Source organism: Cucumis melo, chromosome 12 (assembly GCF_025177605.1).
Source record: "Cucumis melo cultivar AY chromosome 12, USDA_Cmelo_AY_1.0, whole genome shotgun sequence".
Classification (NCBI taxonomy): domain Eukaryota; kingdom Viridiplantae; phylum Streptophyta; class Magnoliopsida; order Cucurbitales; family Cucurbitaceae; genus Cucumis; species Cucumis melo.
The window spans coordinates 5726402-5740910 of record NC_066868.1 but is presented as its reverse complement, the minus strand read 5'-3'; the positions used below and the strand labels follow the sequence as shown (position 1 = coordinate 5740910).

The 14509-nt window shown below is 32.7% G+C and overlaps 1 protein-coding gene across 1 annotated transcript; it reads right to left on the bottom strand.

Moving 5' to 3' along the window:
* Nucleotides 1-10415: 10415 nt before the first annotated feature.
* On the bottom strand, nucleotides 10416-13510 carry LOC103501502 (putative pentatricopeptide repeat-containing protein At5g59900). The gene has a single exon (XM_008465098.3). It carries the CDS (start codon nucleotides 13335-13337, stop codon nucleotides 10626-10628), a length of 2712 nt encoding a protein of 903 aa, XP_008463320.1. The 5' UTR covers nucleotides 13338-13510; the 3' UTR covers nucleotides 10416-10625.
* Nucleotides 13511-14509: the final 999 nt, after the last annotated feature.

Genomic DNA, 14509 nt, shown 5'->3' with positions numbered 1-14509 from the left:
TGCAGGAACTAAAAAACTTAAGGTAGTTTAAGGATGGCACATGTTCGAATTTTAATGCGTTACGGTGGTGCATGAGAATGGGATGAGGGACGAACAAAATATGAAGGAGGAGTGTTAAAATGCATTGTTGTCAGTAAAGAAATAACACACAAAGATTTACAGGATGAATTATATGACCTTGCAAAAGTTGACCCTACAAAGTTTGACATAAAGATAAGATGTATATATGAGATAAAAGGGGAAAAGGAAGCTCCTCCATTTGAGTTAAGCAATGACCGTGATTTGAAAAGTTTTATATTCTTAGTGCAAATCCATTGGAGGTCCCCCTATACCTATCATTTGAGGATACAAGCAATCAGAGCAAGAAAGTGTTAAACAAAGATTACAATTTAGTATCTAGGAGCAACCAAGTTCAAAATTTAAACCCTCATCCTCCAATTAGAATGGATACATTACATGACAATGAAGTTGATATTGGTGAAGTTCAGGTTGGCTTGTGTGATAACATGATAGGGACCAATTCGGCTATATGGGAATCATATGAGTCATATCATTCAAAAGATGATACTTTTACATGGGAGTCAGTTGAGATGAACAATGAATTGTTTGACATCCCACAACAAAGAGATGCTCCTACAAAAGATTGCAAAGGAAAAGGTAAAGTTGACTACAGCTCCTCTAGTCAGAAGTTAAAGACAAAAGGAAGTGGTTGGTCTGAAGAAAGCTCTACAAGTAAGGAGTTGGATGTCGGACAAATATTTTTTTGCAAGAGAGATTTGTCAATGAGATTAAGTGTGTTGGCAATGAAAAAAAAAATTCAGTTTGTAGTAAAAAAGTCTACAAAAGAGGTTCTTTTTGTTAGATGCATCGACAACAAGTGTGGTTGGAGATTGTGAGCGGTGAGATTGAAGGATTCAAATATATTCAAGATTAAAAAAATATGTCAAAGTTCATTCATGTTCTCTTGAGTTTTTAAATCGTAACCATAGGCAAGCAAAATCTTGGGTTGTTGGAGAATTAATAAAGTCCAAATTCAAGGGAGCCGGTCGCCTATACAAACCACGTGATATCATAGAAGACATGAGGCAAGACTATGACATAAATATGAGTTATGAAAAAGCATGGCGTGCCAGAGAAAATGCATATGAACGAGTGCGAGGGTCTCTTGAAGAGTCATATAATCTTTTGCGTAGATATGGTGAAGCACTCAAACTTACAAATTCAGGTACAATATTTCACATGGAACTCGAAGATGATCGTTTCTTTAAATATCTTATTATGGTTGTTGGTCCATGTGTCAGGGGATTCTTAAATTGCATTAGACCGGTCATAGTCATGGATGGAACATTTCTTAAGAACAAATATCGGGATCAGTTGATAGTGGCCATTTGCTTAGATGGTAACAATCAAATTTATTCTCTAGCCTTTGGAGTAGTTGATAGAGAAACAGATGACTCAATACAGTGGTTCTTAGAAAAATTGAAAGGTGCAATAGGGGAGGTGCCTAATCTAGGCTTCGTGACAGATCGAAAAACATGCTTCTCCAAGGGTATTTCATCAATTTTCCCCTCTGCATTCCACGGCCTTTATGTCCAACATTTGACTCAAAATTTGCATGATAAATATAAGAATGACACGGTTGCTACTTTGTTTTACAATGTATCGAGCGCATATTGTGAATCGACGTTTCTAGAAGCGTGGAGACATCTTCTTGCATTTCCTAATGGTTCAGGGAAATATTTAAATGATGTTGGAATAGAATGGTGGTCTCGTGTTCACTGTCCAGGAAGACAATATAACATGATGACAACAAATATAGCAGAGTCCATGAATTCTATACTGAAAGAACCTAGAGATTTGCCTATTATTTCATTCTTTGAACATGTTCGAGCTTTGCTACAACGTTGATTTTGGGAGCGTCGAGAAGAAGGCATTAAAGTGACGTCTACATTGACCAAATGGGCAGAGTTAGTTATTCAAAAGAAACAAGAATGAGCTTTGACAATGAAAGTCAACCTAATTGACTGTTACCAATTTCATGTCAAAGATTTAGATAAGGAGGAGGTCGTAAATCTTCAGACTCAAGAATGCACTTGCAAGGAGTTTCAAGTTGAGCAACTACCATGCTCACATGCCATTGCTGCAACACGAGATCGCAATATAAATTTTTATAGTTTATGTGCTAATTATTACACTAATGAATGTTTGTTGGCTGCATATGCGGAGGCCGTCTACCCAGTTGGGAATCAATCAAATTGGAAGACAAGCGAAGACTACGTACATATGACTATTTTACCTCTAAAAGTAGTCAAAAGAGTTGGTCGACTGAAGAAAAAGAGGATTTCAAGTGTTGGGGAAGCTCCAAAATTACATAAGTGTGGTCGGTGTAAACAAATAGGTCACAACAGATTAACGTGTATGAATCTAATTTCATATACCGAGAAGTCGAGCATACAAGATTAAAAATTTATCTACCAATGTACTAATTATTACACTAATTAATTAATGAATGTTTGTTAATGATGTGTTTTCTTAATGATGTCTCCCAACATTCTTACTTTATGTGCTTCCAGATAGATGACGAAGACGAAAATAACAACTGGCTTATTCATTTAGGAACACAAAAAACTGGTTTCACGATCGTTTAAGAATAACTAAACGATCGTTTAAAAATAACTAAACGATCGTTTAAAAACAACCAAACGATCGTTTAAAACAACCAAACGATCGTTTAAATTAACTAAACGATCGTTTAAAATAACGAAACGATCGTTTAATTTTATTAAATGATCGTTTTTATATTTCACACGACTGTTCGTTTAGTTTGTAATTCTTTAATTTATATATTTTTAATTATTTGCTACATAGCTACTTTCATGATCGTATATACATATTTAAAAGATCATTTTGAAATAATTACACGATCGTTTATATATATATATATATGTTAAACACCAAGAATGCGATTCAACATTTTTAAAAAGTATGTGAATTTATAATATTGCCCATTTGGTAAAAACAACCAATATATACGTTCCGGCTTCTTCGTTTTCCGTCACTTCGCAATACAGAACCGCACTAATCACTCAGTCCATTTTTCTATTAGACCATTTTTTTCTCAGTCCATTTTTTTCCTCAACCTCAAAAGGTATTTTCCTGAACTTTTCCTACTATAACGTTACACTTTTCCTTTCTTTATATTTCAAACGTTTCGACTTCTATCTTGAAAAATTATCGTTTTGTTCTTCAATTCTTATTGTCAAGCGTTTAAGGTTTAAGGTTTCGATTCGTTAAACTTCTATTCTCCATATTGTTAAATTTATTACTTGTCGATTAACCATATTTTCAGGATGGCTGTACCTAGCGACAAATATTTCCCTGCCACTGTCTCATGCCAAGTGCACAAGATCGGCAGTCTTATTAAGGATAAACTAACCAAGCAACAGCCGCAAATGTTTGACAAAATAATTTTTGGTCCATTGCTGAATGTCAACATGGTCTTCAACGGCCAGTTGATCCTGAAGGGATGAAAACACTTTACAGCGGAAGAATTACAGAAACTCAATTTTAATTGGAACCTTAAAATATCAATACGTTAGCAAAAATTAGAAAAACAATTTTGATAGTTAATCATGCTTTGAAGAAAAATACAGAGGAGAAAAACTTACGCTCGTTGACGACTCTGAATCTACCAATCACCAAATTTTGGGGCACCACCACTTGGAAAACTTCCTATTCTCTCATTGAGATAGTTTGTGGGAACCAAAATTGGAATAAGGAAATTTTTATTAGAGAGAATTTTTGTTCAGAGAGAACGGAGCTTCTTCTTCTTCGCAGAACTCACCCCTTTGATTGTTACGCAAAGTATTCCCACTTCTTCAGACGGAAAAAGTGGGAAGTTGGAGATAATAAATGGGAACGTGGGAAAACCACCCACGTTCCCTATTAACTTAATAATAATTATTAAATTAATATATATTAAACTAATTAATTTATTTAATTAAATATTTAATTAATTTAATAATTAATTGAATCATATTAAATTAATATTTTCATTTAAATCATATTTAAATGAATATGTCTCGCATAACCTATAGTTTTAATTTAATTAATTTAATTAAATCAAATTTAATTAAATCAAATTAAACTAAACTATTAATTAATTCTCCAATTAATTAATTTCTAAATTAAATATCTTATATTTAATTTAATCCATAATTTGAATCATATTCAAATATAAATTTCTCTCATAACCTATAGTTTGAATATGTATCATATACACATTAAATTTTAACTTATAGTTTTAATATGAATCTAATTCAAATTAAACTAATATTTGAACTTATTCAAATATTTTATTCTCTCGTAATTTAATTTTGAATCATATCCAAAATTAAATTTATATAATAAAGTCTAATTAAAATATACACTTTATATTATAATGTATCAATATACATTATATTAATTCCCAAAGTAAATTTGAACATTTCAAATTACAACCAATATAAATAAATCTCATTACTCTTTATGAGCTAGGAAAGGGGACTTAATGGACCTACAGATCAGAAGCTACAACGATATGAGATTAATTAGCTAAACTCATTAACTACATTAATCAATATTCGTTAACTGTGTGTACACTCCACTAAAGACTCACAGTTGAACTCTCTCACTATAGTTATATTTCTGTGTCCACGGATATAGACCAATACCAGTAAGTTAGTACTTCACAAGTGTTCGTAACACCAGCTGGGTCAAATTACTTTTTACCCTTAGGTTAGCTCTAGTCCTTAAATACCAATGCTCCTCTAATGAACAACTTGTTTATGGTCCAACCACTAAACAGAAACCCCTCTCGTGCCATAAAGAGGGTAGGACCATTTGTTCAAGTACCGGAGACACCATTTAAGGAAACACTTATCTACTTACCCTAAAGGTGGGAAGGAGTGAATTCCATCTTGTGTGATTATGTTCCCAGCTCTCCACTCGGTCTTGTCCCTAAAATAATAAGCATATTGAGTCGGCAATTTGACCACTCTAACCCATACAAATCAAATAACAATCCCTCGCAAACAGGAGTTCATAATACACTCAGGATTAAGACTAAGTCACCTAGGTCATCCTAATGAAATAGAAACGCAACTAGTTAACGGAGTTACATCTAGTGATTACTATTTCGTGGTCCAGTCTTATGCAAACTCATTACATAGGATACCCTCACTCGCATGTCGCATACATGAACACATTGGATCAATGTGTTTGTATCAAATACAAAGTGAATCGTATCCATAGTGTTAACAGAATAAGGTACCCAACCTTAACCCTATACTATAGACCCTTTAAGCTGATCTTGAACATTGATCCTTGTATGTCTCTACATATTGTTCAAGACTCATCAAACAGCTTAGGATGTTAGTTTATTGAATTTAGGTTATTAAGACAAAACTAATAATATAATCAATAACACTTATTGAAATTATAATAATAAAACACTTTATTAATGGCAGTCAATTGATTATATTTACTATCTACGAGTTTTAGGACATAAAACCCAACATATCCATCATTTCTTGCTAAGGCAGATATCTGAAGACGGTAATGCAGATGGAATCTGTTTTTCAGTTTTAGGAAAGAACGTCTATTTCACCCAAAAAGAATTCAACATCATAATTGGATTGTGGCCAACAACCAAAACATTGGAGAAAGATTTCGATAACAAGTGCCTACAAAGCCTTCTATTCGGATCAGAAGATAAGAAACTAATAACATGCTTGGAAATTGAGGAAATTTTCAAGAATTTTAAGTTTACAAATGATGACGATGCTGTGAAGGTCGCCTTAGCTGTCTTTATAGAAATTGTGATGGTTGGGAAGGATAAGAAAACACAGTTTGACATGGATATTTTGGGAAGAGTTGATGATGAAGAAGTATTTAAAAGCTTCGATTGGTCAACTTTCTTCTACACTCGTCTGCTCAACAGTTTAAAGACAAGTCTACAAGGCAAAAAAGAAGCATATGAGCTAAAGAAGACAACAAGTTCCAAAGCAGTGGCATACTACAACATCAAAGGCTACGTGCTTGCTTTTTCAGGTGATTTTTATTTGTTTATACACTTTAATTAAATGCAAATTAAACATCAAAGTTTAAAATATTTGTTTAAATGTTGTAGGTGTGGGCTTATGAAGTACTCTCAACTGCAAGTGAGCACCTGGCCACAAGAAACAGTAAGGGATTAATCCCTAGGATATTGAGATGGAATTGTACACAAGCTCCATCTTACAAAATGTTGCAGAAGAACATATTTGACAACAAAAATGTAAGTAAAACTTGTCAGCGATCGTTTAATACAATTACACAATCGTTTAATACAATTACACGATCGTTTAATACAATTACATTGCAGACTGTTGTTAAACCTAAACTGAAGTGTCAACCCAAGATAAAGCTTTCATGGAGAGTCGAATTCGAGGGGATGATAATATGCAAATGGAGGACGATGAATCCATTCAAGATATTAACAACAATGATACCAATACTCTTAATCATGCAATGAACAACAAATCATTGGCGCAATCAAACTCATCTCCACAAAGGAAACAAAGTCAAACATGGCTGACCAGTCTGAAATGCATCCAATCACTAACAAGAAATGTTGCAGATCAAAGAAGTCCAATGACAAAGAACAACAAAGTCATTCAAAATCCTACAAGAAACTGAAGAACAAAATAAAAGAAGTTCGTAAGGATTTATCTACACTGACTTCTATAGTCTGTAGGATGGATGACATAATCAGAAAGCAGTCATTGGAGCTGTCTGAAATGAAGCAGATGCTCGAGAGATTAGTCCAGGTAAAATTTATTTTCAGAATACATTATATACACGATCGTTTATCAAAGTTACACGATCGTTTATCAAAGTTACGCGATCGTTTACTTTTATATACATGATCGTTTAACAATACATTATTTTTTAATTTTATTTTTAATTTTATTTGTTTATTAGAACCAAAATGAAAATCAAGGGAATGATCATACTCATCAAAATGACAATGATGATGATCATAATAGAGAAGATATGATCACCAGTGACCAAGCATATGTTGAAGAACAACATACTGAACATCAAGAGGAAACCCAAAGGTTAGCATTTCATTCATTGTTTAGTGTTTTATAATGTTGAAAATTGCTTATATTCTAAATAAGTAATAATTCTATTTTTTTTTTCTTATTCTCATTTTTTCTCATTTTGTTTAGGGAACATCTAGAGAAATCTAGTAGTGATATAAGCATATACGGCAGGGATGCAGACTTGCTAATGACTATAAGAGATATATCGGATAATCTAAATGCTCAAAGTTAGAAAGAAAAAGACCTGCCAGAAATGAATACTACCTTTCCACTTGTGAGCCAACCTCTTGCACTTTGTGAAATGGCTCCATTGGATCAAACTGTACAAATTCATGAAGTGCCACCATCAATTTCAATTGTAAATGAAGAATCTCAACTGGTATGTATACACAACAAATTTGTAGTCCTTTGAATCGATAGTTTGTTACTTGTCTAATATCATACATTGCAGGAAACAACAAAACAACAGGTTGAGATTCAAAAAAATGATGAAGCAGTTACTTTGGTTGAAAAAGATGAACAACAAAAACCAATAAAGAGAAGAAAGCATGTAAAATAGCAAATAAAAAGGTACCTGATGAAGATGAACTAGTTAATCCACCCACAATATCTACTAAGATCATATTACAATCTACAATACCTGTCCCAGATGTCGAAATCAGAGATGTACATAGATATAATCTCATGTGGCAAGTGATTCCAAATTATGGAATGCATACTTAGAATGGAAAAGATCAAGAAAAACAACTCATGAAGAAAGGAAGTAGTCTCCACAACCAGAATTTTTTTTTTCAAACTGCTTGAAGAAAACACATGGATACTTGGAGACATGTACTCTTTTCAAATTTCATTTTATATGTAAACGATCACTCGTATTTTCTAAACGATCGCTTCTATTAACTAAACGATCACTTCTATTAACTAAACGATTGCTTCTATTAACTAAACGATCGTTTATATATATTACATGATCGCTTAGTAAGTAAATGATCACATGTACATTTTCTAAACGATCACTTATACTCTCTTTTTATTTACTAAACGATCGTTTAATTTTCTTTGTAGACCATGAATTTGCTATTATCTCACTTGCAGGAGAAAATGTTGCATCTCAAGCAACTTTGCAAGCGTACTTTTAGAATATTAGATTCCGCGTTTATAGTAAGTTGTTATTCTTTAATTTTTTTGTATAGAAGTTAAACTGCATCATTATATTCTGACTAATTTTTTTTACTTGTTCTTCAAGACTGGAATCAATAAACCAGACTGCATAGTTTGACAACATATTTTTGATACTCATTTGGTGACACCAGACAATAAAAAAGTTGAATGGACAGACACAACAGCACACTTAAATATATGGGCAGAAAAATATTTGGAAAAATATTTCCACTTTATAGAACAATTTCGATAACAAAAAATGCACATAGGCTCACAATGAAAAATATCAAAGATTTCCCAATCAATACATGATTAATTGGCCACTCACGCGCATAGTACATTTGGTACACGATCTTATACCAAGATTGTTTAGATTTTGGCTACCCAAATCTAAACAATTTTTTTTTTCAAGATTTTTGGTACTCAATCGTTTAGATTTGGCTACCCCAATCTAAATGATTTTTTTCAATATTCTTTAGTACACAATCGTTTACATTTAGTTACATGAGTTATTAGATTTGGCTACACGATCATTTTCAAATCTAAACGATTTTTTTAAGATTCTTTAGTACATGATTGTTTCCAAATCTAAATGATTTTTTTCAAGATTATTTGGTATAGACGATTGTTTAAATTTGGCTACCCAAATCTGAACGATCGTGTATTAATATCCCAATGATCTTTTTCAAGTTCTTTTATATTTGTTACATCTAATACACCAAATCTAAACCAATATCCACTTTGAAAACAAAATATAAGATATATGATTGATTGAAAACAAATATTTTAAAAAGATATAAAAGAAAGAAAATTTGCAGAAGAAGATAAGAAAGATGATTGAAAGGAAATGAAAAATTGCAGAGGAAAAGAAAGAAGATGAAAAGGAATAGCAAACCTACAATATTTAAAAAAAATTGTCGGCTTCATGGGTTTTTTATTTTGCTATACGGACCGTAAATATTTTGGTGTGTTGTTATGTTTATGAAAATTAACCTAAACTAATATCAATTAATCATTACTATTAATTCTAAGGGAAAATTTCATAAATGTAACAAAACACAAAAGTATTTACGGCTCGTGTAAAATCAACAAGCTCATGAAGCGGGCTATTATTTTTATGTATTCCAAGTCTACCCTTCATTTTCCATCTTCTATCTTTTACAATTTTTATTTTCTTTTCCATCATCTTTTCCTCTTCTTCTACAAATTTTCTTTTATTTTTTTCAAACTGTATTTGGTTCAAGATCGTGTACCAAATACAAATTATCTATTTTTTTTTTCAAAAAATCTTGAAAAAACTAATTGTTTAGATTTGGATATCCAAATTTAAACTATCAAATCTAAACCAAATCTAAACGTGCACAAATTTTTTTAAAAAAGATCGTTTAGATTTGGCATCTACCAAAAAATATTCAAATCTAAACGATCCTTTACAAAATATAATATACCCGCTGGGTGATCCTTTACAAAATATAATATACCCGCTGGGTGCCAATTAATCATGGGGCATTTTTTTTTTGTATTTCTCATTGTGGGCTTATGAGTTTTTTTCGTTTTCAAATATAAATATTTTGCCAATTTGTTATATTTTTAAAATATCCCTAATTCTAATTAATTATTAAATCTAGTCATATTATTTAAAGTTAATAATTTTTAACTAAGGGCTTTCTCAAATAATATAACAGAAATAAATTAATAAAATATAATAAAATTTTAGATTTTATATTAATGATAGAAACTCTGCCTCTCAAGTGTCTATCAATAATAAAATATAAAATTTTGATATATTTTGTAAATATTTTCAACAGTTTTATTATTTACAACCATTTTTCTTTTAACAAATAGATTTACAATTAATATTTTATGTTTACCTAACTAATAAAAAGTTTAAAGAAAAATATCACTTTATACAATCCTAGATTTAAGGGGTTGTATCAATTTAAATTTGAACTAATAATTAAATAAATTAACCTTTTGCTTTTGTAAGTGTATTTTTATTTGACTTTCGCTCTCATAAGTATATCAATTTTGTATCCTTCTTTATGTTCCATTTGAAAACACAGTCACATGGAACTTCTTATTATATTAAACCAATCTCTAAATTTTTATAAATGAATCAACTTAAAAGACAGCCTGAACAAAACAAAATTTGTACGCCTTATTTTGCTCATCATCTATCACTAATGCACAACAATCATTCCTGCTTCTATTTTACATGGGGTATTATTCACTACAATGTTGAGCCTCCGGTCTTTGCAACTGTAGATATTAAAAGTCCGCTGCGTGGTTTTCTTCGAGCATTGTCATCAATTCCCCAACTACTGAACTTGTGTCAACCTAGCTCGTTGAGCAAGTTGCACCATCAGGGAATAATAAATAGGTCGATCGAGTTGGTTTCAAACCCCTTAACATCATGTCATTGCGCAAGTGCAGAGCTCGGTCCAGTTCACCAGTGAGACAACAGGCATGTATTAGAAAGTTAAATGCTACTCTATCAGGCTTCAAGCCTCTTTGTAACATACACTCCCACATGTCCATAGCTGCATCCACGTGACCCCTCTTACAATATTCATAGATAAATGTCGAATATGTAATGCAATCTGGGACCATACCAATTCCAATCATTGCATCAAGAAGCTTGGCTGCCTCGCAAAATTTTCCTATCTGGCAATAACCCCGGATAAGTATATTATAGGTGACAGGATTTGCTAAACTCCCTTTGAGCATTGCATTATGTAGTTGTAGAGCATTCTCCATGTTTCCTTCTTTCGTGAGGTGATCCAAAAAACAACCATAAGTTATATGATTGGGAAAGGCCTCACCAACCAGCATACGCTTGAAAAGCAGTTTGGCTTCATTGACATATCCTGCCTTGAATAATCCATTCACCAATGCCGTGTACGTCACAGTATTGGGAACACATCCTTCACTAATCATAATGTTCCAAAATCCAAATGCCTTTTTGAGATTTCCTGCTTTAACGAACCCATCAATCAAAGTGGTGTATATTACATTATCCGGCTGCATTCCTTTACCATGCATTTCCCTTAGAAGTTCGAACAATATTCTATCATTCTGATTCAGAGCTCCACAGATAAGCGCAGCATAACTTACTAGATCCATATGCAGTCCACGTCCTACCATCTCTTGGCGAGCAACTAACGCTTCCTTAATTCTTCCTTCTTTGCAGAAACCTTGCAGAAGTGCAGTATAACACAACTCATTCAACCTTTGATGCTTGTGGTGAAGGTCGTTAATGAACTCCTTTGCTTCGGAAACCCTACCAGTAGAACAAAGACCAGCAATTAGGGGCCTATAGGTGTATGTGTCTGGTGATAGGCCCTTCTTAATCATTTCATCTAGCAATTCAAAAGCTCTTGTGGTGTTACCTTCCCTACAGTGCCCCTCGATCAAAACATTATAAGTTACCTCATTTGGAAGAATGTTCAGTTCAACCATTTCATCAAATAATTTACTGGCCTCGGCCATTTTACTAATTTGGCACAGACCGCAAATAAGAGCAGTAAAGGTAACAGTATTTGGAGCAATGCCTTTTCCAGTCATTTCATGATATATCTTGAATGCTTTTGGAACTAACCCATCTCTGCAATATCCACTAATCAATGAAGTATAAGTTACCACTGTTGGTTTCAATCCTTTGACGACCATCTCCTTGAAGAGAAGCTCTGCCGTTCTCATGTTCCCAAACTTGCATTGACCATTTATCATAGAATTGTACGAATACACAGTTGCACTTATGCCACACTCTATCATTTTCTTGAAATAATAGAAAGCAACATCCAGTTTGGCCCTTCTTCCAAATCCGTCGATCAATATAGTATAAGTGACATCATTTGGATTCAAACCCCTTTCAGCCATTGCACTAAAATGTAACTCGGCTTCTTCCAATTTCCCAGTTTTGCACAATGAATTGATCATCGAATTATAAACAAACAAGTTAGGCACAACTCCAAGTTTCCCAACTTTGTTTAGCAACTCAAAAGCCCCTTCAGTACTCCCAATTTTCATCAACCCCTCTATGACTCCCGAAACAGCAGCTTCGCTTGGAACATAACCCAGGTCAATCATTTCGTCCATCATCTCCATCCCAACCTCAAACTCCTGGATTCTGCACAATCCCAACACTAACGTGCAATACGTAACTAAATCTGCTTTCAAACCCTTTTCACCTAGTAATCTCTTGACCTCAACGGCCTCCCAAACTCTCTTGCTCTTGCAGAGACCATTGATAAACACGTTATATGTTACAATACTCAAACTACATCCATTCCCCTCAGCCTGATTAATTATTTCCTTGGCCTTGTTTAAATCCTTCAATTCACACAAGCATTTAACTACTACCGTGTAAATATAACAATCGGGCTTAACACCTGCATTCACAAGAGTATCAAATAATTCCAATACCTCACGGAATTTCCTAATTCGTGCTAGAGCATTTAACAAACCACTTAAAGTTCTAACTTCAGGCAATAACCCATAACCCCTCATGAGATTTACAACCAAAACACCGTCCATTACTCTCTTGTTCTGCATATAATGCTGAATCAACATATCAAAACCTGAACTCGAAGAAAATTTGTACTTCTTATAAGATTCCAAAAAATTCTCAAAAGTCTGAACTGGGTTTAGACCACGGAGCAAAAGCGTTTGCAAGAGCGAAGATGCAGGCCAAAACAAATTGTTCTGAACGAGGGAATGAATTAAAATACAGAATGACGCAGTGGAGTGTTGGAAATTTCTATGAAGTCCCAAGAAATTGAAGAATCTCAAAGCCAACCTGGAGTCATCAAGAGTTCGAATCAAAACCCTTTCTACGTGATGGGGCTTTATATTACCTGAAATCAATGAGTTGTTGAAGGCGATCTTCCAGCTCTGATTTCCTCTTACTATTTGCTCAAGCACATAAACGAAATGCGATTCATTTTCATTGTCCACTTCGAGGTTCCTCCGCCCTGTACAAAACTTTCTGAATCTTCTTCCGTCTACATTGGGAGTTCTCAGCCATCGACGATACCCAACGAGCTTCATGAAGATCGTTTTTTAGACTGAAAGCGGAGCTAGTTTGAACCTTAACGCTTTGCTTTCTGAGTATGAAATCAGGGTTGGATGAATCCCCCGAAGGCCCGTAGGGGAAGTAATCGGTAGCTTTTGATTCCAAGCCCATAGCCCAACTTTTTGATATAATAAAAAAACGAAATTAAGGAAAAGAAGGTGAAAAGACGAAAGGGAGGAGTATTTATAAGTATTTATAATCATATTATCATAACACTACGATTATCATAATCTTTTTCCCTCATAACTCTTTCCCTCCCCAAATACACCCACATTATTTTTCTTTGAAAAAATAAAGTAGTTTGTGAAAAAATGACAAGTATAGAGAAGTTAGATAAACTATCTCAAAAAAAAAAAAAAAAATAGAGTGATTTCGAATTTTCGAAAAAAGTCGTGTACTCGATACACGACTAATATAAAAGTCAGTATGGAAGTCGTGTGTTAGCTACACTACTTCTTTAAAAAGATATTTTTTGTTTTACAATATTATACCTTATGATTATACCTAATTAGCAACCTTATACGTATGAATTAAATTAATGTTTTTCAAATTTACTCCATGAAAATTAAGTATCTTTTTTTTTTTTCTATGAAAGAACCATACAATAGTTTGGATCAATTTTTAAGATATATCTTTCTAACAAAATATATATATATATATATATATATATATATATATATATATATATATATATATATATGTATGTATTAGTAGTATTAAAAAATACTTAGAGGCTAAAAAAGTTAGGCCCTAGTTTGAAGAAAGCATTTTGTAAAAGTTTTTGGTCACCATCTTAGTGAAAAATAAAAAATAAATTCGTATGATTAGTGAAAGATAAGTTTGAGATTTTAAGGGTCAATTTTGTCATATATTTTTCACTAATTTTATAATTAAATTTATAGAAAATGTAATATATCTAACTAAAATGGTTGAATTACTATTACCATGTTTGTTTATCCTTCTTAGCTATAGAGCGTACGATTTGTCCAACTAAGATTAGAGCTTTGTTGAAGAAAATTAAAATCATAATAATTAGTTTCAAATTAAAATTAGAGTTTACTATGATTATTATATTTTAATTTCTTAGAAAAAAACCACCTTATTTTAAAAGATACTAGACATTTAATTAATTGATCAATAAAAAATT

Coding starts and splice junctions, on each gene's coding strand:
- LOC103501502 (XM_008465098.3), bottom strand. CDS start 13,337: ATGAAGCTCGTTGGGTATCGTCGATGGCTGAGAACTCCCAATGTAGAC.